At 42.4% G+C, this 25,950-nt stretch overlaps 1 protein-coding gene across 2 annotated transcripts; it reads left to right on the forward strand.

Annotated features, from left to right (window-relative positions):
• Positions 1 to 910: 910 nt before the first annotated feature.
• SPRY1 (sprouty RTK signaling antagonist 1) lies at positions 911 to 25,314 on the forward strand. Of its 2 annotated transcripts, none has more exons than XM_090036603.1 (2): positions 911 to 1,083; positions 23,068 to 25,314. In XM_090036603.1, the coding sequence occupies exons 1-2, from the start codon at positions 1,016 to 1,018 to the stop codon at positions 24,083 to 24,085; spliced, it is 1,086 nt and encodes a 361-aa protein (XP_089892729.1). In that variant the 5' UTR covers positions 911 to 1,015; the 3' UTR covers positions 24,086 to 25,314. The 2 variants fall into 2 exon arrangements, with proteins under 2 accessions (XP_089892729.1, XP_089892730.1); XM_090036604.1 differs by lacking the exon at positions 911 to 1,083 and adding an exon at positions 19,309 to 19,496.
• The last annotated feature ends 636 nt before the right edge of the window (positions 25,315 to 25,950 follow it).

The raw sequence follows: 25,950 nt of genomic DNA on the forward strand, positions 1-25,950 counted from the left end.
AATTAGGGTTCCCGTTGGCACTGTAAGCTACTGGAAACATTTTCTAACGTAATTACTCGTGATTTTAAAATCATTGGCTAAAAACAAAATAGTGACATATGGGCATGTTTCCTTCCCTTCCAGATGAGATTGCTCTGAAAGAACAAGATGACATCAGTTTCTTCTAAGCTATTTTGCCTTCAGTACAGAACTGCCATATCCTGCTACGCAGTAGGAACAGGGTTGAGAGTCAGGAAATCTGGGCTGCTTCTGGACTATTAGTGACTCTTTATCTCCTTGATAAAGTTACTTTACCTCTCAGAGACTCAGTTTTCCCCTCGCTTTATATGGTAACTCAAGATCTCTAGTTGAAAAGCAGAGTAAAAATGTAGAGCCTTGGTGTTGCTACCATGTTTGCTAGAGAAAATATATAGAAATATGTTTTCATTTTGGGTTAGCACATCCAGATACTTTTTACTCCTTTATAGTGCATGTGAAAGGAAATCAATGGTCATTATGTTTTGCAGAGGCTTGATTTAAATATGTTGACATCCTTGTCCTATAGAGTGCTAGGTGTGAGAACACAGTGCTTCCAGCAATATCATTTTGTCTTTAATCTCTTAAAAATGTAATTTGTCATTGAGTTATTTGGGCAGGAGAGATACTTAGGAAGGTGGCTGGAGGTTAGGTTAGAAGGAATAAACAAGTAGTGTAATAAACTCTATGCATGTAAAAAGGAACACAGACTTACCTTGTTATATAATCTCTGCTAAACTTGCTCTGGGAAATTCTCCAAGGGCCACTGTCAGTCTCAATTTTGTACAAGTCTGTACATAACCTTAATAAGAATTTGTATAAAGTTGGGTGGGGAAACACTGAGAAAGAACTGGAGCAAAATTTAGTCTGACTAGAGACTAGCTATGAGGGAACATTAAAAAAATAGTAATACAGAGGCTTGTACCTTGTCAGGTCAGTCAAGAAAATAACTCTTTTATGTTGGCAATATGTCGCACCTCATTCTCAGGCAGTAGACTGCATGGTACAGTGTCACATCACTTCTGGAATCAAGTGGCCATTTGAAAGACTTCCAAATGCATTAATTTGGTAAGTAATCAGTTTTCTTAAGATATTACGATATTAAACACCCCCCGCCCCACCGGTTTCTCTCTCCTGATTACTGTGGTGATTTACTGTTGCAAAATCGCTCGAGCTGTGTTTACGGCTCTGTAATTCACAGGTACAGTACCTATCAATTTATGTTTGCTCAATTGCTTATAGTTATGGCTATTTGTGTTACTGCTGTTAACGTAGAACCTAGCATATGGTTTTCCACAATGCTACTTTTTATAGCATCTGTTTCTGCCCCCTTTTTTAACATGCGATACATATACCTATCCTCTCAGCTTTGAGAATATGTTAGGCAAAATAATTTAAGTGTGGTATTTAGACAGCTGATGGGAAGGCACTGAACATACAAGAAATATTCATTCTTCATTCTGCAAAATATGACATAAGCTCTTAAAATATTCCTGCCTAAGTCAAATAAGTTGCATCAGATATTAATGGTATGGATTGCTCTGTTTTTGCACACATTTTATAGATACTGAATTATTTAAAATAAATATAGTTAAATTGAAAAGTTATGATCAAAACTTGAAATACTTAGAAAGGCACAACTCTGATTTCTACACTGAGAGATCTGTGATGTTGGAGGTTTCAGGATTTGACCTGCATGCTTTATCAGATTTTGATCCCTCACTCAATAAAGATATACCCCTGAGGCATCATGGAGGCCTGATTAATGAAAACAAACCCTGGTTCTCCTTTTAAGCAGTAACACAGGGCATGATGCAACTCTCATGGAGGTCAGTTGCCATTGATTGAGTTAAGGTCAGGATCTGACTGATTGTAAAATATTTAACGTGGACTACATACAAAGGCCCACAAGGTATCAAGGTTTGTTTCGTCTGATTTCTATCCTTCAAGAGTTATTTCTTATCAAATAATTGCAATCTGGAATTTTAACTTTGAAATTCATCATGTATATCAATAAGCCCACCTGGTCAGAACTTGACTGTTAATGAGATCTCTGCACTAGAGATCTGACCCAATGCCCTATACAGTGTGTAGGAGTTTCCAGTAGTGTCAATGGGCTTTGACCCAGGGCCTAAAGAGGCATGATCCAAAAAGGTTGCTCTATAGCAGTGGTTATCATCCTTTTTAGACTTGAGACACTCCATGTAAAATGTCAGCTCAGTTTTTGGATTGTTTTTTAACTTCAGAACAATAATAAATTAGGTTTTCTGTTGCAAAGAACTCAAAACGAGCACAACTATGAATTTCTATCTGAAATCTCTGATTTTATCTTGTGAATCATGTTTGCAGCCCTAACTATGCTAATATTATGTGGCATCCAGGGGCTACCCTTTCAAAGGTCTCAAAGCACCCCAACGTGTTGTGGCACTCTGGTTGAGAATCACTGCTTTAAGCCTGCACTTTCACCTCCCTTTGAAACTCCTCAGCTAGAGAATGAAAGTCCAGTTCTGCTTATACTTTTTCTAGGTACCTGTATTTTAATGTCTGCCTTTTCTCATTTTGATTTTCATTTGAAATCTAATATTGTGGTGGTGTAGGTAAGATGGTTTTGATCTATAGATGTACAATAAAGTGAGTCCTTAGTTTCTTATTAAGATTTTAAGCCTAAATGTACCAACAAACCTACATCCCTGTGACTTAATTACTCAACAATGAACTGATTTTGGAACAGTAGTAGAAGACGGATTGATGGAAAAGCAAAAAACCTTCTAATGTTACAATGATGATACATCATTAGCCTTGGAATTGTGATAGGCACCAATTAGTTTGTGCACTGTGACCATATTGTTTACTTGAAAATATCTGTTTCTTAGATTATCTACTTTAGAAACTATGGGCACTTGCACACGTGGGGAGCAGACTCGGCTGAGCTGGCAATCACATCAGAGCAGACTCAATTGAGCAGACTCATTTAATCAAGTCTGCTGGAGCCCAGAAATTGATGCGCTCCAGCAGCCTTCTGTGTCACGTGTATCAGTGGTGCAACACGTCTCCACGCTGAGAAAATGGCAGCGGCACACTTTGAAATAAAATATGTTCGATGTGCTTTAGTTCAAAGCTGCCATTTTCTCAGTGCAGGGACATGGTGTACAGCTGATACACATATCATGCAGGTGCTTTTAATTACCACAGCTTGCTAATTAATTAAAGCACCCGGCTCTGCATACCGCAGAGCATGTCCATCACCCTGCGAACATCCGTTATCATTTACAATAAATGTAATAGCTGGACTTGAATGTACATATTAGTAATGTGTCCTTATCCCTAAATTTGATTTCCAGTCTGAGATCCTTTCCTAAAATTTGTTTGGAACAGCTTTCATCTACGTTGCCTTGTGTTTTTGGAGGGCACTTTTGAGTGCTGCCACTGCTATGTTATCTAATTCAACAATGCAAAATAATGCACTTTTCTGAGTGCTCGCTAAAGATTATTCTTTTTTTAAAAGTATTTTGTCCTGGGGGAGATTTCAACAATATTTATTATCTATCTTGGTTTTTAGTTTGATTTGTATAAAAGATTCTTGCCAGTCTGGTCAGAGCTGTAATTTCCCTGTGAAATAGTGGAAGCCTTTGAGCGTTCTCTAATAATTTAGCTCCTATGAATTGGTGACACTATTACAGCCTTTTGTCATTATTCAAAAAATGTCTTAACTTTCTCTGTCTTTCCTTTGTGCCACTTTACTTCCACCTCCTCTTTTTTCACACTTCATGACGCTCTCTGACCTTACAAACTTAGTTCTTTCATGCAATTTTATATTGCTTTACCTACATCTTTAAGTAATATTCTGTTGACACTTTCCAAACCATTCATCTCCATTGCAACTGTGCCTCCAGAAGATCTTTTTCATCTATCCTCCATCACCTCAAGCATTCCCTTTTCTAGCTGCTTGCATTTAGTGCATGGTATTTCCATCATAACTTTTCATCAGAAACTGTAGCTGAAACCATGGGTGGCAATTCTTTCCAAAGTGATGCAGGAAATTTGCCTTGTGATCCAGTAGACTAGGTCCTGGAAATTACTGGCCTGACTTCAGATTATCAAAGCACTAAGACAGGGTTGTCTAACTTCAAGTGCATCCACGGCTTGCTTGCTGCACTGGATATGGGTCCCAGGCCGCATACCCTGCTGGCTGCATGCTGCAGGAGCCACACGCTTTGTGAGCTCACAGGTCCCCCACTGTGCACAGCCCACCAGCCGTGCAAGCCCCCCCGCTGCTACCACCTCATGGGTGAACCCCCAGGCTCCTCCACTGCTGCTGCATGAGCAGTGTAAGCCACTCGAACTGAGAGGGAGCCCACAAACCACATATTAACCCTTCAGAGGTCAGATGTAGCCCATGGGCCACCATTTGGACAACCCTGGTCTAAGAGAATAGCATCTTCCTCAGAAAGATGGAATCATAGAAAAATACATCTGGAAGACATCACAGGAGATGATCTTGTTGAATGGGAAAATCCTTAATTAAGAAAATCAGGTCACTAACCCTAGCAAGGCCCCTGCTGTGAAAGGGGTGGGGCCTCACCTCTGACTAACTAAGCCTGCAGCCTGTCTCTAGTTAGCAAAATATAATTAATTAGCAATCAACTGACAGGCATACAAAGAAGGGGTAACAACAACTGTATTCAGCAACCACAACACGATAAAGAGCAATAGTGATCCAATATAAATAATAAAGGAGGGCACTAGGGAGCATCAGCAGTCTCTCACAGGCAGCCAGCGCTCGCTGCAGCAGCATCACTTACACACAAATCCACCCAGCCCTGGCTGCTCCTCCAGCCACCACAACACCACCGGGATATCGGTCCTCTGGACCCACACCCTACATACACAACCTCAAGCACACGGAGAAGAGTTTGGCCTCCCAGGCCCTCACTCACCCCCATGGGGTTGTCATTCATGCTGTGTCCTTGGACTACTGGCCTCCCAGGCCCTCCAGCCTTGGACACACACTTACATACATACAGGGTGTGTCTACACATTCATAAATGAACCCTAGATACTGCACATTTAGTTTAGTATGTCCTTAATGACATACTAACTGAATGAGAAGTAACTAGACTTACTGTGCAGCAGGCCCAGCGCACAGTTATTTTGTGAAGCTTACTGCTCATAAGCCTAATAACACTGCACAGTAGCATATTAGCATGGTTTTTAGCTGCCAAGCTAGTGCACAGTGATATTAGGCTAATGCACAGTAAGCGTCTCGTGTAGACATGCCCACAGACTCCCTCCTCAGAGTCACGCTGGATCAACCAGCCAACAATCTTCTGCCACTCTCTCACCAAACATATGAGGTGCGATCACGTGCTGGACCACGCTGGCCTTTGGTCTCCCAGGCCCTCCAGCCACAGCATCGCACTCACCAGCACCTACACGCAAGGAACACATTCATTCTGCAGCAGACACAGACCCTCCAGGTCTGTTCCCTTTTAATAACCTTCAATCACACCACCTCTGTCAGTCCTACTTTGGGACCAGTCATCCTCACAGAGGTGCTGTCAATCATCAGCCATACCAATCAAACCAATGCTCAGCTCAGAAAAGGTAGCTGTCACCTCACCGGCATTTTCAAGCCCAAACTGCTACATAACATAGAACAAGCTAGGGACTAAAACTGGGTCATTATCTCATGTTGGCTCAAAGGTTCACAGCCTCTGGCACTTTCTGTCTTACAGACCAAATGAGCATGTGCCACCATTAGCGAGGCCAGGGGATGTTCCAGCCTGTGGCTAACAATCTGGTCCGCATCCCCTGCTCTCAAGGCAGGATCCTTCCTGTGTAAACCAGCTCAGCCAAGCATGTGTCTAGCAGCACTTTTAAACTCCCCGTTCCAATGCTTATCCACCCTAACAGTTGAAAAGTTCTTCCTAATAGCCAAACTGTTTCCATCATTGCAATTGAGACCATTACTGCTTCTCCAGTTCCCAGTGGACAGAGAAGAGTCGGTTACTTCCCTCTTTTTAACAACCTTTTTTGGATTTGAATGCAGTTCTCAAACCCTCCCCCTGCAACGTCTTCTCCAGACAAAATAATCTTATTTCTTCCAGCATTTCCTTTTCTGTCATGTTTTCTAAACTTCTAATCATTTTGTTGTTCTTTGTTGGACTCCTTTCAATTTGTCCACATCTTTCTCGAAGTGCGGTGCCCAAAACAGGATGCAACACTCCAGGTGAGGTTTCATCAGTGCTGAATAGATTGGAAGAATCACTTCCTGTGATTTGCACACAACACTCCTATTGATATATTCCAGTATGCTACTGGCTTTTTTTGGAATGGTCAAATGCACAAATATAAACTGAGGAAAAATTAGCCAGGCTGCAGCTCTGCAGAAAAGGATCTAAGGATTATAGTGGATTGCAAGCTGAATATGGGTCAACAGTAAACTATTGTTACAAAAAAAGAGGCAGTAGCATTCTCCACATCATCTGTGGTTAATTTCCCCATTCTGTTCTGAAAAGGGACCAATACTTTTTTTGGTCTTCCTCTTAGTCCTAATGTAAATATAAAATACTTTTGTGTTGCCTTTTTTGTCTCTTTCTAGTTGTATCTCAATTTGTATCTTATGTCCTAGCCTCCCGGATTTTCTCCCTCCAGAGCCATACTATACACTTATCCTCGTATCATCAGTAATATGGCCAAGTTTCCACTTTTTGTAAGATTCCTTTAAAGTTTCAAGTTATTGATAAGCTTGCTGTTTAGCCAGTTTGGTCTCCCGCTACCTTATCCTTGCTTTACATGGAGATAGCATGATCTTGTGCTCTTAATTATGTCTCTTTAACATACAGCTAGTTCTCCTGGACTCCTTAGGCTTGCCTCCCATCAGCTCCTTTCTGCCAGTTCTGTGAGTTTGTTAAAGTTTGTTTTTCTGAAGTCTGGCATTTTTATTCTGATTTCCTTCCTTCTTTTGCTTAGGATCACAAATTCTGTAGTACAGCTCTGCAGTTCTCCAACTTCACTTTCAAGATCCTCATCAACAGTGCTCCTACCAACAAGAATATAATCCATGACAATGGCCATACACTTGGGAAATTCTATCATTTGATCTACTGAAACATGTTGGGAGAGTCTTCCTTTTGGGACATTTTCTGACAATATATTCTATTTTGTCACAATTCAGCAGTACCTTAACATATCAGGGGAAACAGAATTGGAGTTTGTGCCTTTATCTTTTATAGAAGTGAGATGCACTTTGGGTATCATTGTATTCTTTAGCATTGGGAAAGGACTTCTGACTCTGGTCTGGAAGCTTAAACATCCTTTAGAGGCCATTACTCATAGGTGTGCAGGCTTGTAGCTGACTATACTGTGCAAAGGTGCTGCTATCTGTACAATGTGCACAAGTGTGGTCTTTCTTGCATAATTCATTTCTTATACCTTGTGCCTTTTAAAAAAAATTCACTAGGCAGAAATTCTCTACTGTTGTGAATTCCTTTCTAATTCATCGCACACGAGAAATATTTTGTCATATTTGTCAACTTGCAGTGTGTATTGGTACAAAACTGGTTTAAGAGTTCATCAACTACTATTCCTTATACCACTCTCAATGGCCTGTCAATGCACTTAGCTTCTGTTTTCATTCTTAGGTATTCCCAGTGGCACAGGGTTCCCTTTTTTATGCAGCTCCATATTTCTTTCATTTCCTTGAAAAAGCTCACTTTTTTCAACTCTTTCAGCCTAAAATTCTCTTGAACTTCTAACATAGCTTACTGGTGCTCAACCTCTGGCCTGTGGGCCAGATCCAGCTCATACAGCCATGTCATCTGGCCCATGGGGCTCTTTATGGGCCAGAAATTGGTAGTGGGAAATAACGACAGCATTAATTGCCACTCCCCTGCTGCCAAGTTTCCAAACCAGCGGGGTGCTGTGTAGACCAAATGACATGGCCTTGAGATTGTGCTGGCATGTGGGGTCATTCTGGAGCCAGATTCAGCAGGCAGGATTGCATGGGTGTGTGGTGTCATTCTACAGCTGGATCCAGTGCACAGGATGGGATGGACACATGGTTGGATCACACCCATAGACCAACTTCATGCACTGACTCTGTACTGGATCCAATCCGCAGCCTAACCCAACACCACTTATCCAGTCTGCAGAGTTTGAAGGTTGAGTGCCACTGGTATAGCCACTACTGCTAAGTGAATTGTGATAATAATTTAATATGGCTAGGCAACAAGTGCTAGGGAGGCTATTCTTGTGCTATTCAGAACTCTGTAAGTATGTTCAGAGAATATATAATTTAAGCTTTCTTCAAGATGGGCCATTGCTGCCTCAGAAACATTCAACAAGAAGGGCCTGATTTTAAGAGGAACTGAATACCCAACTCTTCATTTAAGGTGAATTTCATTCAGAGATGCTCATACCTTAGAAAACAAGATCTTAAACTGTTATTCTTTCATCCAGAGTCAGTAAGTGATTCGTAACTTTTTCCTGGGGCAAACTGAAAAGAAATAATGATCATGTTTAAATGGTTACCAAAAAAAACAAAAAAAACCTAACAGAACCAAAAGTTGTGTTTTCAGAATGCTTTCTGTCTTTCACACCAGTGGCTGTTGTCACCAGTTAATTAGCAGCACAAGACTTGTTGCCTCATTATGAGACTCTGAATAATGAGGGGTGTGCACAGCACAGACCTGTCCAACTGCAAAGCAGCCAGGGACTGCATGCAACCAGTCGTGGGCCCCCAGGTCAGACACCTTGGCAGCTGCAGACTGTGTAGGCTCCCAGATCCCAGTACAATTCCCCTCCACTCCCAAAATATGTTTTGTTCTGCTGTTGCTGCCAGACTGGCAAATCCCCTCCTTCTTCCCATCCCTGCCAGCACTGTTGTACAAGCACCCCAATCCTCCTCCCCTGTCAGCTTACTAGGCTACCTCCAGCCACGCTGCCCTGCCCTGAAGACTCCAGCCACTGCCACAGAAGCAGGACTGCTGGGAGGAGTGGCTGCAAGGCAAGAGCCTGTGGGCCACACTTTAACCCCTCATGGGTTAGATGTGGTCAGCAGGCCACCAGTTGAACAATCCTGATGTGTATAAGGACTTATAGTATACAAATATACTTGAGATTCATACTCAGCATGTAGTAGATAACATACTGCTGCTTTTTTCTGGCAGCTGCAATTGGAAAAAGAAGTAGAACTAAAACTAAGGCTTGATAAAACTTCATGAGAAACATATCAATGTTTAGGCCTATCAACCTTAATAGTTACTCTCTAATATGGAATTAAAAAGATCTTATAATGATGGAAAACATGTTAACATATTTTAAGATAAAAGCACATAAATAAAAGAGGCATTGAATTTAAGATGACCCTCCAGTTAGATTCTATACATGGAAAATTATAAATTTGTTATAATTTTTCATACACAGTCACCTTAAATGCTTCTCCCTGCCACTCAACCATTGCAGTAAGGAATGTGGCAGGTGGGTAGGCCATGGGGAGGCAGGCGATGTGCCAGGTCCCTCGCTGCTCCATGTCTCTTTGAGTGGATTCCTGCTGCCTCTTCTGGTGGCAGGTACTGCATTTTTACTTGATACTCAATTCTAAGATGAAGCTTTGTTTTCCCCATGTTGAATAGAGGAAAAACTTGTCTTAGAATTGAGTAGTAACTGAGTATAGTCATATACAAGCTAAGGAAGAGCTTTCTGGTTAGGTTCTCATCTTCTGTTCAAAGACGACTATAAAACTGACTTTTTAAAATAAATAGGCAAGCTAGGAAATGAGTACAGACACTGAATTCATTCAGGCAGCAAAATCTATGCATGTAGCCTGGTGTAAAGAAGTCCAACAGTTTTATATGTCAGCAAACATCAAACAATGTAGATTGTATTCAGCTCTACTCTCCCTCTTCCATTAGGTTTACATGTTAAAGCATTTACTGAAAGAAAAACAAACACACATAGTAAGAGATGAAAATACAAAACAAAATGCCTTATCCAGCATCTAAAACTCCCACAAACCTCGGTGGTCTTTGGATTAGGCTTTTAATCACCAAACTGTATGTATATTCTATTTATTTTCTACTCCTACAGATGCTTTTTTTTTAGCCCATGTTATGCTTCTGTAAATATATGAAAACAACTATAAGCAAAGGTACAGTACCATCCTCATAAATAATACAGATACACAGATAATCTCAGTATAATCCTGAAATTGTATTCAAGATTTCAGGAATTTGCTGGCTTTAATGCTTCCAAGGAAACCAAATTGCAAGCATTATTCTGGATATGGTCAAGACCATCACAAGATCTCAATCCATCACCCACTGAAGGCAGCGGAAGTTTTCCTCTCAACTTCAGTGGAAACAGGATTATTTCCTTAGTATCTTATTTTTTGTCAGAGGGTTACTGTTTTAACAAAGAGCACCATTTCAAGATGTGACTAGCATACTGGTGTGGTGTTACTGAAAGTAAAGAGCACCAAACCACATCAAACAGGTAAGCAATATTTCAACACTTAATACTTCCAAAGCCAAAATGCAAAATAAAATATTTAAGAGGATTAAGGCACAAGAGACAGACTTAAGAAAACATGGCTTAATAGCAAAGGGCATAAAATCTTCCCACATGAGGACGCAGCAAACTGTTGCTGGGCACTTTAATAGGAGTGCAGCCAGAGGGGTTCTGGTCTTACATACCTAGCTTCAGCCAAAAGGGTCAGAATTAGAACAGGTAAGTATCCAGTAAATGCTTATTGGTCATAGGGGGCAACCTGACAGCAAATGATACTCACTTCTCTGCTGTATAATGTGTCCTGACACGTACATTTTCGTGATCCCAAGAAAATTAGTAACAAACACATATTTACTTTAGGATTTGAACCATAGAAGTGATCTACTCAAGCCTTTTCTTCAAACATCTGAGCTCTATCAGTTGACATTACTTTACCTGTAATATTACTCACTGAGTCCAATATAAAATCATCCTTTGGTCCAAGTTTCATAAACAAGGATTAAGCCCTCTTAAGGGGTGAAACTTTGTCCTTGCTCTACATCCAGAAATCCAAGGGCATACATAAGGCATTCACTAATACACCTTTCCAACATAAGTAAATCACAACTGAGAATTTGTTTCATCTGTGACATGGACATCAGTCTTATCTTCTCTACAGTAGCTGTTACTGCTGTAAAGACAGTAACGGAACCTAAGGTCTTAGTTATTGACATGCTATTCTTGAGAACAACAAAAGAGATTGTATTCATTAGACCAGACTTGTCATTCTTGCTAAAAGCAGTCTCGGGTTTCCATGTATTTTTTCAAATCAAATTAGAAACGCTGGGCCTGAGACCTCATTGATCTGACAGTGACAGATTACACCACCTGATGAATGGTGGGCATTCCTAAAGTTGCAAGACACATTATTAAGGTCAGTAAACAGTTTCATGTGTGCCAGCCAGGTTAGATGAATTCCTAATACCCAGTCTTCACAAGTGAACTGACAATAAAAATATACACAAAGCAATCTATTTAAATTAGCACAGAGCTTTCCCACTTCCTTTGATAAATCAGTCCACACCCAGGGAGTGGCTGCTTCTTAAACAGAAATGGGAAAAGTTTGTTCCTTGGTTGTTTTTGAAGTGACGTGCTATTATTCAGTCATGGTGGATTTCCTCTGGCTAGTTTTTATCAGCTATAATTAAAACAGCCATCTCCTTTCACCCAGCTCTCAGCACATGCTTATACAGCTAATATTACAGTGCTTAACCTCGCTACGAGAGTTTCTGCAGCTCTAGTCATTTGTTACCTAACTCTGCTAGAGAATAAAGCAATTCAAAATGAAAGGCAGGCGTATTTACTTTAAGTGCCCTGATTGCTAGTTGCAAGCGTAGGGATGTATACAACCCTATCCATTCACTGAATCAGTCCATTATTTGGGTTTACTGTTATACATTCTTCTATTCCACCACATATTAAAAAATGCAGCCAAAGCAGCTGATGAAATTTTGGGATAGGATGCCAGGGCTTAGGATATAAGGTCTAGAAATTTTAAAACTGCCAAAGAAATGGTCAGTGATAAAGGATTGTTTCTGGGAAAGGAAACAGGAACTCCCCCACAGTGCATAATCTCACATAGTGTTCTCTGTCATAGAAATGGGATTTTGTGTTAAAACGGCTCAGATATACAGCTTTCCTTTCTCTTAAGGAAAACCTCTGGGAGCTAGATGTTTCTTAGTCAGTTGCCTTCACTTATGAACCTGCTACTTGGTTCCCCCCACTTCTTGGGGGGAAAAGCACTGAATCAGAGAACAGGTCACAGAATAAGAAGCAATCAAGTAATTATTCTGTTACTAAGCCAATCAATTTATCTTATGTGGCTTTCCTTTAATTTGTCCTTCTACTTGTACTACCTAGCTCTTTTTCAATTTGTAATATTTAACACCATAAAATCCTTTTTTAATTTCAAAGACCTTTAAAATAATGCAATCCTTACATTTCCTCTTCATGTAAGATTTTTTTTTTTTCAAATAGAAAACTGAGACACATTTCAGGAACACTCTAGATTAAATAGAATAAATGTTAAGAACTCTTAACAATGACACTGACAATTGCTTGGACTATTAAAGCTACAAACCTTCTAAAATGTTATTCATTCAACTCTTGATGTGTTTTGTTCAATGTTGGCATTTCACACACCTTGGACAACAGAATGGGTCCATGTCTACTCTGGGAGCATTGTCCTGGCATAGGAGCATTATAGGAGCAAAGCATTCTTAATGCAGGTGCAGCTACACTGCAAAAGCTGCTTCTTATCAATATATTGATATCTCTCATAAACTGATCTGTGAATGTTACAAAGCTACGTAAATCTGACCTGACACATGTCTTACAGATCTGAAACCTTTGTAGAAAATTGAATTGTTAGTGAGTTGAAAATACCAAATATAAATAGCAAATCTGAAAACAAAATTCAGTATCTGTATCTAATGGGAGAGCTGGGGCTGACCATCCAAAGATAAGATGAAGTGAAGCAAGGAGCAACAGCCTGAAGTAAAAATAAATCTTGTTCTGTATTTTCTCCTTTGGATTTTTATTCAAGGTGAGCCTGGGCAAGGGGAAAATCTGGGGGGCATGCAGTGATGCAATTGGACCCCCTTTTGATTTCTGGTCCACCCAAAGTTTAAAACCAGCTGCCAGGCAGTGGCAGCAGCATTTCTATTCAGGCAGCAGTGAGGGAGTCGGTTGGCTTCGTGGCTCACTATAATCTACCTGATTCTTTCTAAGGTCTTCATTCCACAATGACCTTCTCAATGAGGGTTGGGAATGATCCTCTCTCCTTTTTAATGGTCTTGATGTTCAGCTAATCAGACAGCCTTTCTTCAGAATTTCTACTGTCTGCTAGCTGCTCCTGGTAATGTAGCTCCTATTTCATGGCCCTGCAGACTGTCTTTTGGCTCTAGCTAAAAACGTTAAGTCAGGTGTGGAAATAATGTTCAGTAAAGCACTGGATGCTCTGGCAAGATGCTCAAGAAGGCCAGACTTTATTTTGCTTTATGAATCTGAAAAAGACACATCCATTTAATTCTAATGACTGCAGAACTAATGAAAAAGCATATTTTGATTATTTTGCCTAGTTTGTTTTATTTTATACATAATATATTATATAGCAAATGAATGCACATTCCAGTACATTTATATTTGTTTTTGCTCCAATCATAAAACAAGTGACATAGTCCTAGGCTACTAGCTTATTACTAAAGTATCTAGTTTCTTTTTAACATGATAAAATGTGCATTGTGTTATATGTTATGATGCACCACACTATCTGCACCCCCCTTTTCAAAATCCTAGATCCACCTATGGCCTGGACCAAAGCCATAACTCTTAAATGCTGCTGCACTTGGGAAAAGATTGACTTAAGATCTATACTTCACTGTGCCAGATTGCTTCATATTTTGATTTCACTTCTCAGAGGTGTGCTGGTTTGCTGTGTCTTGCAATTTCTTCTGCCTTCCAGAGAAACTGATTTTATCTTCTGAAAGGAAAAGTCAAGATTACGTACTGACTGAGAATTTCCTATGTGTTTTTACCCACTGCCCCAGCCCCTGCAGCAAGGAGCTGTGCTGTTCGCAGCTGCATTTCTTCACAGAGTTTCAAGAATGAGCTTTGAACAGCAGCTGAAGAAATCCCCAGCTACCTGTCCCTTTGATCTCAGATAAAGGTCAGCTTGCCTACCTAAAAGTGTAGAAACTGGAAACTCCACCTCAGATCATCCTTTACTTTCTCTTACTTACACTAAAATGACTTTAAGGCGGTGTCTTCCTGGTGTTTGTATTATGATTTTTTTTTTACACCATCTCTGCACAACAGCGTTATTTGATCTTGTCCACTACCAGCATTAGCCACACCAGCCAATACAGAATTACATTGACTATGAAAATGTCTGGGTTGCTTTGTCTTTGCTGTTGATGTATGTGTAAATAATATTATAACAATATGTACATAGCGGGTCTCTGTGTTAGTTTAGAAAATCCGTGACACCAGTCTCAAACCAGCACGTAACAGGTAGTTTCTACCCCTTCACCTGTCACCAAAACCTCTCAAGGGCCCTGATCCTGCAAACATGCTCACATAGGGAAATATTTGCACACAAGGTGGGAACAGTGATTCCATCCATTCATTGTACAGGTGAGAAAACAGGCATATTGAGGTGTTAAATTTGAAAAGTAATGATATTATGCTTGAAAAAAATGTTTTGAAGACTATGCTTTAAAGTTCTGTGTAGGTTAAGGAAATACTTACAGTTGTGTGGCCCTGTTAATAACTTTGTTGTAATGGTTCTCCCACCTTCTCTTTCTCTGATGATTTTCTTCAGTTTAGTGTTGGCTAGAGATATCCATCGCTGGGGAAAAGGAGTCACCAAAGGAAATATAATATATTACATGTGTAAACTCTTTTTTACCGGTTATGCCTAAAGTTGTATCAGGCAATGAGATGTTTTCCAGTGTGTTCATAAACTAAGCCACATCAAGCCATTTAGTACCTGAGTGGAACAGATGTCCAGTAGGAAATGTTGGTGATTCAGTAGCTGATACTCTTCCCATTGAGTCATTTCTGAACCATCCCTTGGCATAAGACTATGAAGCACTGCACAGTGGGAAGTGCCATCTCTCTGATGTGATGTAAAACTAAAATCCTGCTCACTTACAGTAAATAAGGGCAAGATCATGATTGTGACAGTGCATTGTATCCCTTGACCCATACCACAAGTCACAGTGCAGGGCTGTGCACTCTTCTATAATCTTTTGGCTAGCATTTCTACGTCAGCACAAAGGGAAAAATAATCTGTGCCTCATGACATGGGCCACTGCAGATACTTTCACATCTACCATCCCCAAATTAAAGCAGGAACCAGGAACTGAACTATGACTATCAGGGACAATTCAGTGTTCATCTTTTCCTAGTGCAGTGCATTTCTCGGTTGATCCAAAAGTCTAGTCCGCTGTGGTGAAGCATAACAGCACCTTTTCTGAGCTCCCAGTTTATTTGCTACCATTTAGTTTTAACATTTATGATTTTGGAGAACATTCAAACAGTGTGAACCAGCTATAATGAATGCAGTGGTATCTGCCTGAATTTGCAGACAGCCTGATACAATAGTTGAGTTTTGAACTGCCTTTTTGACCTAGTGATATGTTACTCTAACACCAGATGAAGACAACTTTGTCAACTATTTCACTGTTCAATATAGGAATAATATTTTATTAATAAAATTACTATCCTTGGTATCAATTTCTAATCACAAGTACATGTTATGGAACAGTAAGATCCTACTTCTGCAGAAGTCAATGACAAACCCAACTCCTGAATACAAAGTATTCTTAGGTTGTTTAAATTGTGTTTTATGTCACTTTTTCAGCTTATAGCAAATCTGAAGTCATTTAGGTAAATGATCACATTTCTTAGTTTCCTCTAGTTTGTCAATTTAGACATAGCCCAGAAACTGAAACAAATGAAGAATACCAATAATTTTTGTAGGACTTATGAAAACCCAATATTTTGTGCTCCCTCTGCTGGTTCAACAGCAATAGCAAACTTACTCTCTGAGCAGTAGTTCATGAAAGCTAAGAATGATGTTGGTGCAGAGAGGCATTTTTTGAAATTTTTGTTTCAAATCACACTTGTCAAATGGAAAACAAAACAGGGACAAGACCCTTCATCTTTTTTTAAGTCCTACTATGTGTATTACTGGCTTAGTAATACACATAGCCTTCTAACTGTGTGCCTTTAAATAATCCATATATTTTAGACCATTAGTTAATTTGGATTATTTTGTCAAACTTAAACATGTGGTATCATTTGTATTTTTCACAATCCTGATTGCTATCTAATGCCCTTAATTCTTATTTTCTTCATTGCAAGTTGTAGATGATCAACATGTTTTGGAATCTGGCTTTAAGATAGGTAAAATCAGACTTTCAAAATATTAATAATTAAGAATTGCCAACAATGTGCTGGGTACCATGCCAACATTAAAGAAGACGCAATCTCTGCTTCAAAGAACTCGCATTCAGATTCTGCAACTACTTAAGCATGTCATTAATTTCATTCATCTGAATAGTCCAGCTGGCTAAGCGCCTGATCCTGAAAACTGTGTGAGTCCAACCATTTCCCCTATGCTAAGGCTATGGATTTCAACTGGGGTTTTGTATGGGCCCTGAGGTCTATCCAGGTGGAACAACCTTGAGTGCCTAAAAAGATAAAACTGGCATAAAAAAAAGGTAAGGTGAAGGGTTAAAACATACAAGTAAAGTAATTAGCATAGTAATTGGCTACATCACGGCGATGGAATGTTTGATAATAAGATTTCGTCGTTTGTTATGTTATATAGTCTATCTGTTATAGCTGCATCTTGTTACTGTCAGACACCCAGTTTCTTGTTCCTGTCATGGTAAAAGTGGAACTTCAAGTCCAGTTTGAATGAAGGGAGGCTATTAACCGCAGACTGAGTTAGGTTTTCCATGCTGCTGTGGAAGGCAGGGCAGGGTAGTACCTTACAAAGTAACTCATTCTAGGTGGAAGAGGAGACGTAACGATGAGATGAGAGAAGTTGACAGGTTTGTGGGCAATAGTTTTTCCAGAGAACATTTTTTGGGGGGGCAGAGGGAAAGGCATGATGACAGGTGATCAGGTTTTTTGCCAAAAACAGGTACATGTCTGACAGCATTACGAGGCGGTGGCCTTAATTCTGCAGCCACGTTTACCTTTAAAGATCAGTCATCCTAATAACGGCTAGGGACAGAAATTACATGAAGCTGGTATAAATGATTGGAAACTGGTTCAAATCTATAACACAACCAAAGTTCAGTACACATACACTGCTTTCAAAATGACTGAAACCACTTTAAGATAAATCTGCATTGATAGAGTGTCAGATTTAACTGATTTAGGTTAAATTGCTTTATTGAACTTCTGTCCCAGATCTACTCCAGATTCAAGTTAGCTCACAGTCCCCCAGCATCCCAGGATGCTTTGTACTTCCCTCTGCAGCCCTTCCCCCCATCTCAGGGCAGGTAGGCTGGCCTTGGCCCAACCTGTCTGCTCCAGCCAAGCAGGGAGGTGTGCTCTAGCATCTTGCCAGCTTTGGCTTGGGCCACTGCAGGCATGTGGCTGTATTTCTGGAAATAGAAGTGTGTCTGTTCACCTGCATATTGGTTCAATTTACACAGCTTAGACTAACCTGTGAAGACTGACTTGATTCAGCCTCGGTTTTTTGAGCGTGGACAGGCATCACGTTTATTCCAGAGTGATTTGACTGTACTCTGGGGTAATTGTAGTGATCACATAATGCACAGCCTTATCCTTGTACAAGTCGCTCCTTTCCAGGGTAAAGGGGCTTCTCTGAAAGTGAGGAGTAGTCCTCAGACTTACGACACAATTGGTTCCTGAAAACCACATCTTAATTCGAAACTTTGCCACTCAGAACTGATTTTCCCATAGGAACAATGTTATAATTGGGGGCTTGGTTCCTGAACCAAGGCCCTAGACCCTATTTTCTCCAAAAATAACCTAGAATTTTGTACTCAGTCAATTATAGATGAGTAGTATAGCTACATTAATGTATTTAGATTGTAAATAGTGATCATACTGATTTGGAAGGATTTCTTTGAGGTATTCTTGCTGGACATTTTGAAGGGCTCTTAGTTGGACTTTTTGAAGGGTTCTTGGCTGGAGCCTTCTCAGGAGTCCTGGCTGCAGGTCTTTCTGGAGTCTTGTCTGCTTATTAAAGAAAGTGTCCAAGGAAGTTTGGACAGATGTTCTCCAGGGAGATGAGTGATGCAGCGAACTTGTTTGCTGGCGTCAGATCAAGCATTGGAAAGTCAAAACTGATATCAGAAAGTTGAAACATGGTGTCAGTTTATAAACATCGTAAGTGTTGTCCATTGTAACTCAAAACGTCTTCAGTCCAAAACTGCCTGTACAGGGGTGTAAATCACACTGGTGTGTCTACAGCTCATGAGTTCAATGGCACCATTGGCAATGCATAGGGGGTGCATGTGCACCCTCAGCATGGTGGTGCACCCCTGTGAAAAGGCACTGCCGGCGGTGCCTGCGGATGGTTGCCGCTTGCCACCCCCTTCCCCGCCGCTGACAGTGTTGGGGTGGTGGGCAGTCCGTGATTGCCACGGGCTGCTGCCAATTGGTTGGTGCTCACCCCCCCGCCGCTGCCAACAGTGCTGTGGCCACCTGTGGGAGCTCCCCGCTTGCGGCTGCCACACTCTCGCCACCCACAGCGCCGGCACAGCCTACAAGGAGCTTGCCGTGCCTGCCCCGCAGCCTCCGGGGGCACGCGGCGTTCATGAACTGCACCATGCGCCTGGGTGTAGCGGTGTTGGTCTAAGGACATGGGCAGACCAGGCTCTTTGGGTGAATCTCTCTTCTTAGTCCAGCTGGACTAGTTGGAAAAATTCTGCCACGAAGAATTTTTTTCCAACCATTTGAGTTGCCCTCCCAGAAGAGCTGGGATTTGCCCAGAGAACCTTGTGTGCCCGTGGCACCATTCACAGGCAGGTGCCGAAGTGGCGGCAGGTCCGGGGCCTAACTTTTCTTGCTCTCAAAGCATAAGCCGGGGGTGTGGGCGGGCTCGGCTCCCCCTGCTCGCCGCCCCCGGCCGGGGCAGCCGGGCCGTCGCTCGCGGGCCGTGCTGACGTCGAGGAGTCCACGCCAGGATTTGAAGCGCGCTTCCTGAGTGACACATTGACATCAGAGGGGGCGGGCCGCGGAGGCGGGGCGGGGGCTCCGCGCTGAAATGCTGCGGTGCCGAGCCGCAATCACTCGGGATCAGCACGGCTCAAGCGCCCCGCGGCTCCCCCGGCGATAGCAGCCCGACGCCCGCGAGCCGCTGCCCGGCCACGCTGCTTGGCTTGGAATTAGCCGCCGTTTGCCTCCAATGTGCCTTGGGCAGCAGCTTGCCATCTTTGCGTTAGGTAAGCGCGCTGCCGGGCGCCTCGTCCGCGGCTCTCGCAGGCGCCGGAGAGCGGGCGCAGGATCAGGTGCTGCCCGGCGGGGCGCGCGTCGCGGGGCTCTGCACCGGGCAGCGCGCGGGGGCCCCGGCTGGCAGTGCTGCTGCGCGGGCCCCGCGGGCGACAGGCCTTTGGCGAGGGGGGTGTTGTGGGGGTTGTTTTTAAACGTGCTTCTGTTTGCGAGCTCCGCGCTGCGTGCGAGCCCGCGACAGGTCGGCGGCAGCGAGGCACGGCATACCTGCCGCGCTCAGCCCTCGCTCGCCGCCCGCCCGCTCCCCTGCGAGAGCCGGGCGCTGCCCCCTGCGCCTGTCAACCGCAGCGCCGGAGCACATGGCCGTGGCCCGGACGGGCTCCGCGGTGCCCCTCGGCGGGAGCCGCCGTGCGCGGGCTGGCTCGGCCCCGGGGAGGCTGCTCCGCGCCCCGCGCCGGGCTGCAGGTGCCCCGGGGGTGGGGGCGGCAGCTGCTCCGCTTTGCCTCCCTTAGCTGCATGAGGCGTGTCCCTCTGCGTGTGTGTGTGTGTATGGGGGGGGGTGCATTTGGGCGCCAGTTGCAGCCCCTCACACCCCCCAGCCTCAGAAGAGGGGATGTGGGGCAGGTGGAAAGCTCCCCTCCCTCCCCGGGCCGGGGAGATGAGGAGCGAGATTCCCCCTCTTTTCCTCCCCTGGAAAGCACGCGAGGGGCGGAGGGGTGGGGGGGAAATCCCCGGCGCGCACGGAGGAGCACGCCCAAGCCTTGAGGAGCTGTGCTGGAGGGAGGGGAGGGCCGGGGAGGGAGCTGCTGCTTTAAATGCTGGAAAGTCCGCCCTCCTGAGGTAATAGGAACCTCGCTCGGCCTCTTTCCCCTCCTCCTGCAAAAGGGTAAGGGGGGGAAACAGCCCTTGTTTTCATTCATAACTTCCCCCCCCCCTCAAGTCTGCATTGGTGGCGGGCTCAGCTCACATGGCAGAGGGCGCAGAACCGCCAGCTGCTGCTCTCTGGTCAGCTCTCTGCTGCCTCCCGCCACCCGCCTTCCTGGGGCATCACCCAAGTCTCGACACTTCCGAGAGTTTGACACGGACCTCCACAGGGTGTCTAGTTCAACCCCACAGCCTGAGGCAGGACCAGCCCTCTCCAAACCGGCCTGTACACCCGTCATCTAAACTGGGCATAGGACTGCCAAACCCTCCTTGTACTCTGGAGGGGATTAGCAGGGCATGGAGGGGTAAGGGCGGGGGGAGCTTAGCCATGGGGTGCTCTGGAGCAAATAATAGGGTGGGCATCGTAGAGGATGGTCCGGTTGTCCTCTGCTGATACGAAACCGAACGCCTTTATGTCCTCTATTTTTCTCTTGAAGAGAGGAAGGAAAAAAAAAAAGTGCATCTCAAGCACTGTTATCTTTGGAAAACATGCCAGGTTAATAATTCTCTTGAAGAGAAAAATAGAGGACATAAAGGCATTGGGTTTCATATCAAGAGAGGACAGAGCAGCAGAAAACCGGAATGTCCTCTATGATGGCCAGCCTAGCAAACAGTGACCTGTAATGGGGCATTGACGGCTGTGCTAAAAGCCACAGCAGTTCATAGCATGCACTCACCCTTCAGGTGGCTCGTTTTTGTTTGCTTTACCTTTGGGTGGGGAGGAAAGTAATTTCAGATGGTATTTGCAGGGGTGGGGGTGGTCCTTCAAAAGGGGTATTGCAGCGGGCAGCCCTCCAAGTTGTTTCCCCCTTTCTGTCATTTATGTGAGCAGTTATTAAGACTGCATTTTGCATTATTAACCTGGCATATTTTCCAAAAATAATGCATAGTGCTTAAGACGCACTTTTTTTTTTTTTTTACAGCATCATTATATTTTGTTCTCTTCAGAATCCAGTGCCTGGTCTCTAGCCATAAATCTTTCTCCTTCCATGTTCATTCAGACCTAGGATTTGTGTGCTCCTATTCAACCATGTGAAAAGGAGAGGTTGTTATGTAGGGTGAATACAGAGTGACTAAGGTCAGCTTTTTAATCTCCAAACCCCAATTCTGGCACAGGTGATACTGAGTGTAAAAGGGGACCTTTGGCCTCTAGATGGCTTAATGCTTTCTGTGTGCCAGTGCAAACCGGAGATCAGTATCTAGTACCCTCGCGTGCTTTCCAGTTTATGTGTGTGGAGGGGGGTGATGTATCTCACTTCTGCCAGTTGAAACTACATTTCTAAGCAGAATTTTAACCACCGTTGCTCTTCTTCTGGGTGCCTTCATAACCTCCATCCTTATTCTTTCTTGAATTGGAACAGCTTGCAGCAAATACGCTTTGGATATGCAAGACAAATTTACTTTCTTTACGTTTATTGGATAAGCTGATTTAGAGCGTGTTCCAGTCTGGCACTTGTCTGAAAAAATGAGAAACACAAGAGTATGCAGTTTTTGCTGGGGAGGAGGGTAGAGAGTCAATCTTCTCTAGCTGTTAGTACAGGAAAGTAAATGTTTGTTTTCCCAGGACACTTATGTAATTACTAATGTTGTATAAATAATCCCCCCCCCCCCCAACCAACACATTTCATACAGGTACAGAATTAACACTATGCAGAGTTTTCCAAATCTACATTATAATCCTCCTGTCAATATCTTGGGACAAGAACATACGAAACAAATGTAATGCGTTAGGAACTGTTCAATAATTTTTTTTCCCTAGAGTATTTTGTAAGAAGGGATTTTTTTTTTCTAGTCATTTGTTTCCAGAGAAGATGCATGAGAATTCATAAATGTCAGAAACTTGTGCTCTTGGTTTATTTTACTTTTCTTTTCCACCTATACACCCTATCCTGTGGTATCAGACCACTTAAAAGATCTGTTGTATAAGATGCTGTTATTTATATCTGATGCCTTATTTTAATAAAAACTTAGATTCTCAAGCAGTGATTTTTCTATTAGAAAAAGGGCTTCAGAATTAGACATTTTTTCATAGTATTGTTTGGGGCTTTTGGATGTGTGTGTTTCATTTTAAAGATAGATTACAAGCTTAAAACAAGGATAGGGAGTGGAATGCAAATTTCACTTAATCTTTTGAGACAGCAAGCCGAGCCTGATAGAAATGAAGGAAAAGCTTGAACAGATTTTGCTATACAGAATATAAATCTGATACTGTTCATTCATGTATCGAACTTGGTTTGTAGTGTTCGGCATTGCTGTTCCTGATTAGACATTATATTCAGTAACAAGTGAGAAGTATTTATTTCCCATAGTTTGCCAAATAAGCATACAGGTTAATACTTCCTTTTATTTGTTTTTAATGGCAAAATCTCTCATTTTAAGTGGTTTGGGGGTCTCCTCTTACATTCTTCCTCTATGATGCCATGCCCAGTCTCTTCCCCCACAACTGGACTTTGGCCAGGCCCTCAGTCAGCATCACTTTAATCCCCCCTGCTGAAAGAGATCATTACCAGGTGGTTAGGGCAATTTGTGGCTTGCCATGACATTTTTACTTTGAAAAAACTTCCTGTGATTTATTCCATTTTCACCTCTGATCTCTCTTCCTTCTCCCCACCCCTTATCTCCCCCCCACCTCCAACTTAGGATTTCAGATGCATGCCACGTTTCCATTGAATGCCAGAAGTGGAGATCTCTACAGATGGAGCCCCAAAGTCAACATGGCAGTGGCGGTTCATTAGTTGTGATTCAGCAGCCTTCCCTGGACAGCAGGCAAAGGCTGGACTATGAAAGAGAAACTCAGCCAACAGCTATCTTGTCACTGGATCAAATCAAAGTTATTAGGGGCAGCAATGAATACACTGAAGGTCCATCTGTGGTGAAGAAGTCTGGTCCACGGACAGCACCAAGACAAGAAAAGCATGAAAGGACTCATGAAATCGTACCAATTAATGTGAATAATAATTATGAACCCAGGCCCAATCATGTAGGACATGTGGCACATCAACATAATGTCAGGGCTCCTGTGCTGAGCAGATCAACTAGCACTGGGAGTGCAGCTAGTTCTGGAAGCAACAGTAGCGCTTCTTCAGAGCAGGGACTGTTGGGAAGATCACCCCCATCCAGGCCAGGTTCCGGCCACAGATCTGAAAGGACCATTCGGACACAGCCCAAGCAGTCATCTTTGATTGTAGATGATCTGAAGGGTCCCTTGAAAGAGGACTTGACACAACACAAGTTTATCTGCGAACAGTGTGGGAAGTGCAAATGTGGTGAATGCACAGCCCCAAGGGCCTTACCATCTTGCTTGGCCTGCAACAGGCAGTGCTTGTGCTCTGCTGAGAGCATGGTGGAGTACAGCACCTGCATGTGCCTGATCAAAGGGATTTTCTACCACTGTTCCAATGATGATGAAGGGGACTCATACGCGGATAATCCCTGCTCTTGTTCCCAGTCACATTGCTGTTCCAGGTACCTGTGCATGGGAGCAATGTCCTTGTTTTTGCCTTGCTTGCTGTGCTACCCTCCTGCAAAGGGATGCCTAAAACTGTGCCGAGGGTGTTATGACCGGATCAATCGTCCAGGTTGCCGATGTAAGAACTCCAACACTGTCTATTGTAAACTGGAGAGCTGCCCCTCTCGGGGTCAGGGCAAGCCTTCATGATTTTTGGAGGGAGATTTGATTTGACTTCGTCAGACTTTTGCTTTCAGGTTGTGGCTGATTTTGCTCTTTGTTAATCCTTTAACTTTCCTTCCTTTACCCACTTTTCATACAAGTCCTTTTCTTTGCACCCTCCATATCCCTTCTTTGACTCAGACAAGTGTGATATATTTTACTTAGTCATTTTCAATCTTTGGTAAGCATGGACTATATATTTACACCTAAGTCCTCAGCTTAGCAGGACCTTTTAGGCTTGTTAGTATAATCCGCTCATTAAAGAGACAAGGAGGGCTAATGGGCTTTTTTTGCAGCCTCTTGCTCTACAGAAAACTTCCCAAAGATGTCCTTTTTGTTTTCCTCAACTGTGGTTGTTTTGTTTTTGTTTTTGTTTGTTTTTTGCTTCAGAGGAACAAGTCCAACATTATTCCATGACTGAGCTGGATTATGAAACAGTTTAAAAAATAGTCCTGAAGGGGTTGGAACCTTAGAAAATATAGGGCTGGATTGAATTTTTTTTTTTTTTTTAAAAACCATTGATCAAATAAGCTGCTCTTCCCTCTATTCCTGACCCTTCCTGGAGTTGTCTCAATCCAGAGACTTGCCTGGCTTGTGCTTTTTTCCTCCCCCCCCTTCAGTATTGCTTCAGCTGTTTTGCTTCACTGTGTAGATCTTCACATTGGAGACATGGCTGCAACTTTTCACTTTTTTCTCTTGCTTTCAAATCTGTGAAGGACACCAGCCACTCCAGCCCTTTTCTCATGTTTGTGCAGTCCATCAAGATCATGTTGATACTGAAGTTGGAGGAGTTTTGTGTATCCAAGCAGTCTTCAGGTGTCATTGAATTAAATTGCCTAAATGTTCTTGGATCATTATGATTTCTGTTACTTCCTTGGTTTAGTGCACCTAGCTCTGATCTGTGCTTCATAACTTTACTCTGTTCTGTGTTTTATTGCCTTAGCCACAAATTGTGGTCCTTTTTGTATATTTTATGTATAAAACACAAAGTTGAATCCTGACTATTTTTAAGACAAAAGTCTGTTAAAACTTTTTTTATTGTAAAGAATATTTATTATGTGAATCTCTATTATTTTATGATATTTATTGCAAAAGACTTTGAAAATGTACTCATGTCTGAATATAACAAAATATCAATACTTAACGAAAATAAGGGTGACACGAAGAAAGTACATATGTTAACTATAATGCAGAAAATATATTAATTAATGAAAGTGTCTCTTGAGTTCTTCATTTTGATATACATGTAGGTTGTATTATGAGTTCCATATCCATATTACTACGTGCTTTGTTATTTTTATTCTCTTTATGCCCTGTGAGGTGGTTGAATTGCTTCATATCAGTGCTGTACAACCACTAACATGTGCTCTACTTTTTATTTACCTAATATTGAGGTTGAAAACTCTTTATCAAATGAGTTTTGCTTTGAGTTATTTAATAAAATTGAATGTATGCATTTTGCTTGAAAATACCAACAGGGTTTAGGCCCAATTTATTAACAACATATTTCAAAAACCTGTTGTGGAAGAGAATAAGAGGTGTTTTTTTTGCCTAAACAACACCAAATTAACCTTTCCCCCACTTTTTAAAAGAGCATTTGTTGGTTTCTTACAGTGTACAGCAACAGAATGATGAATGTTAAGCTCAAATCTAAATAAAAAGCAAGAGGCAAAGGTATAACAACAACTTTCTCAAGTTGTTGATGACCAGTTGCTTGGGAAGTCCTTTTTTTGTCTTTAAGAATATTTATTTCCCATCCTCAGCTGAACTAATCTGTTCCTTCTCACTTTAAACTCTCCTGAAAGTGATCTGTGTAACAGTAATTGGTTGAATATGTTCACATTTAAATGAAT

Source organism: Crocodylus siamensis, chromosome 2 (genome assembly GCF_052110815.1).
Source record: "Crocodylus siamensis isolate JL-2025a chromosome 2, ASM5211081v1, whole genome shotgun sequence".
NCBI classification, from domain to species: domain Eukaryota; kingdom Metazoa; phylum Chordata; order Crocodylia; family Crocodylidae; genus Crocodylus; species Crocodylus siamensis.

Excerpts from the sequence above, each read along its gene's own strand:
- SPRY1 (XM_090036603.1), top strand. The coding sequence starts at position 1,016 with ATGGTACAGTGTCACATCACTTCTGGAATCAAGTGGCCATTTGAAAGA. Across the intron at positions 1,084-23,067 it reads CTTCCAAATGCATTAATTTG|GATTTCAGATGCATGCCACG; the intron begins GTAAGTAATCAG and ends CCTCCAACTTAG.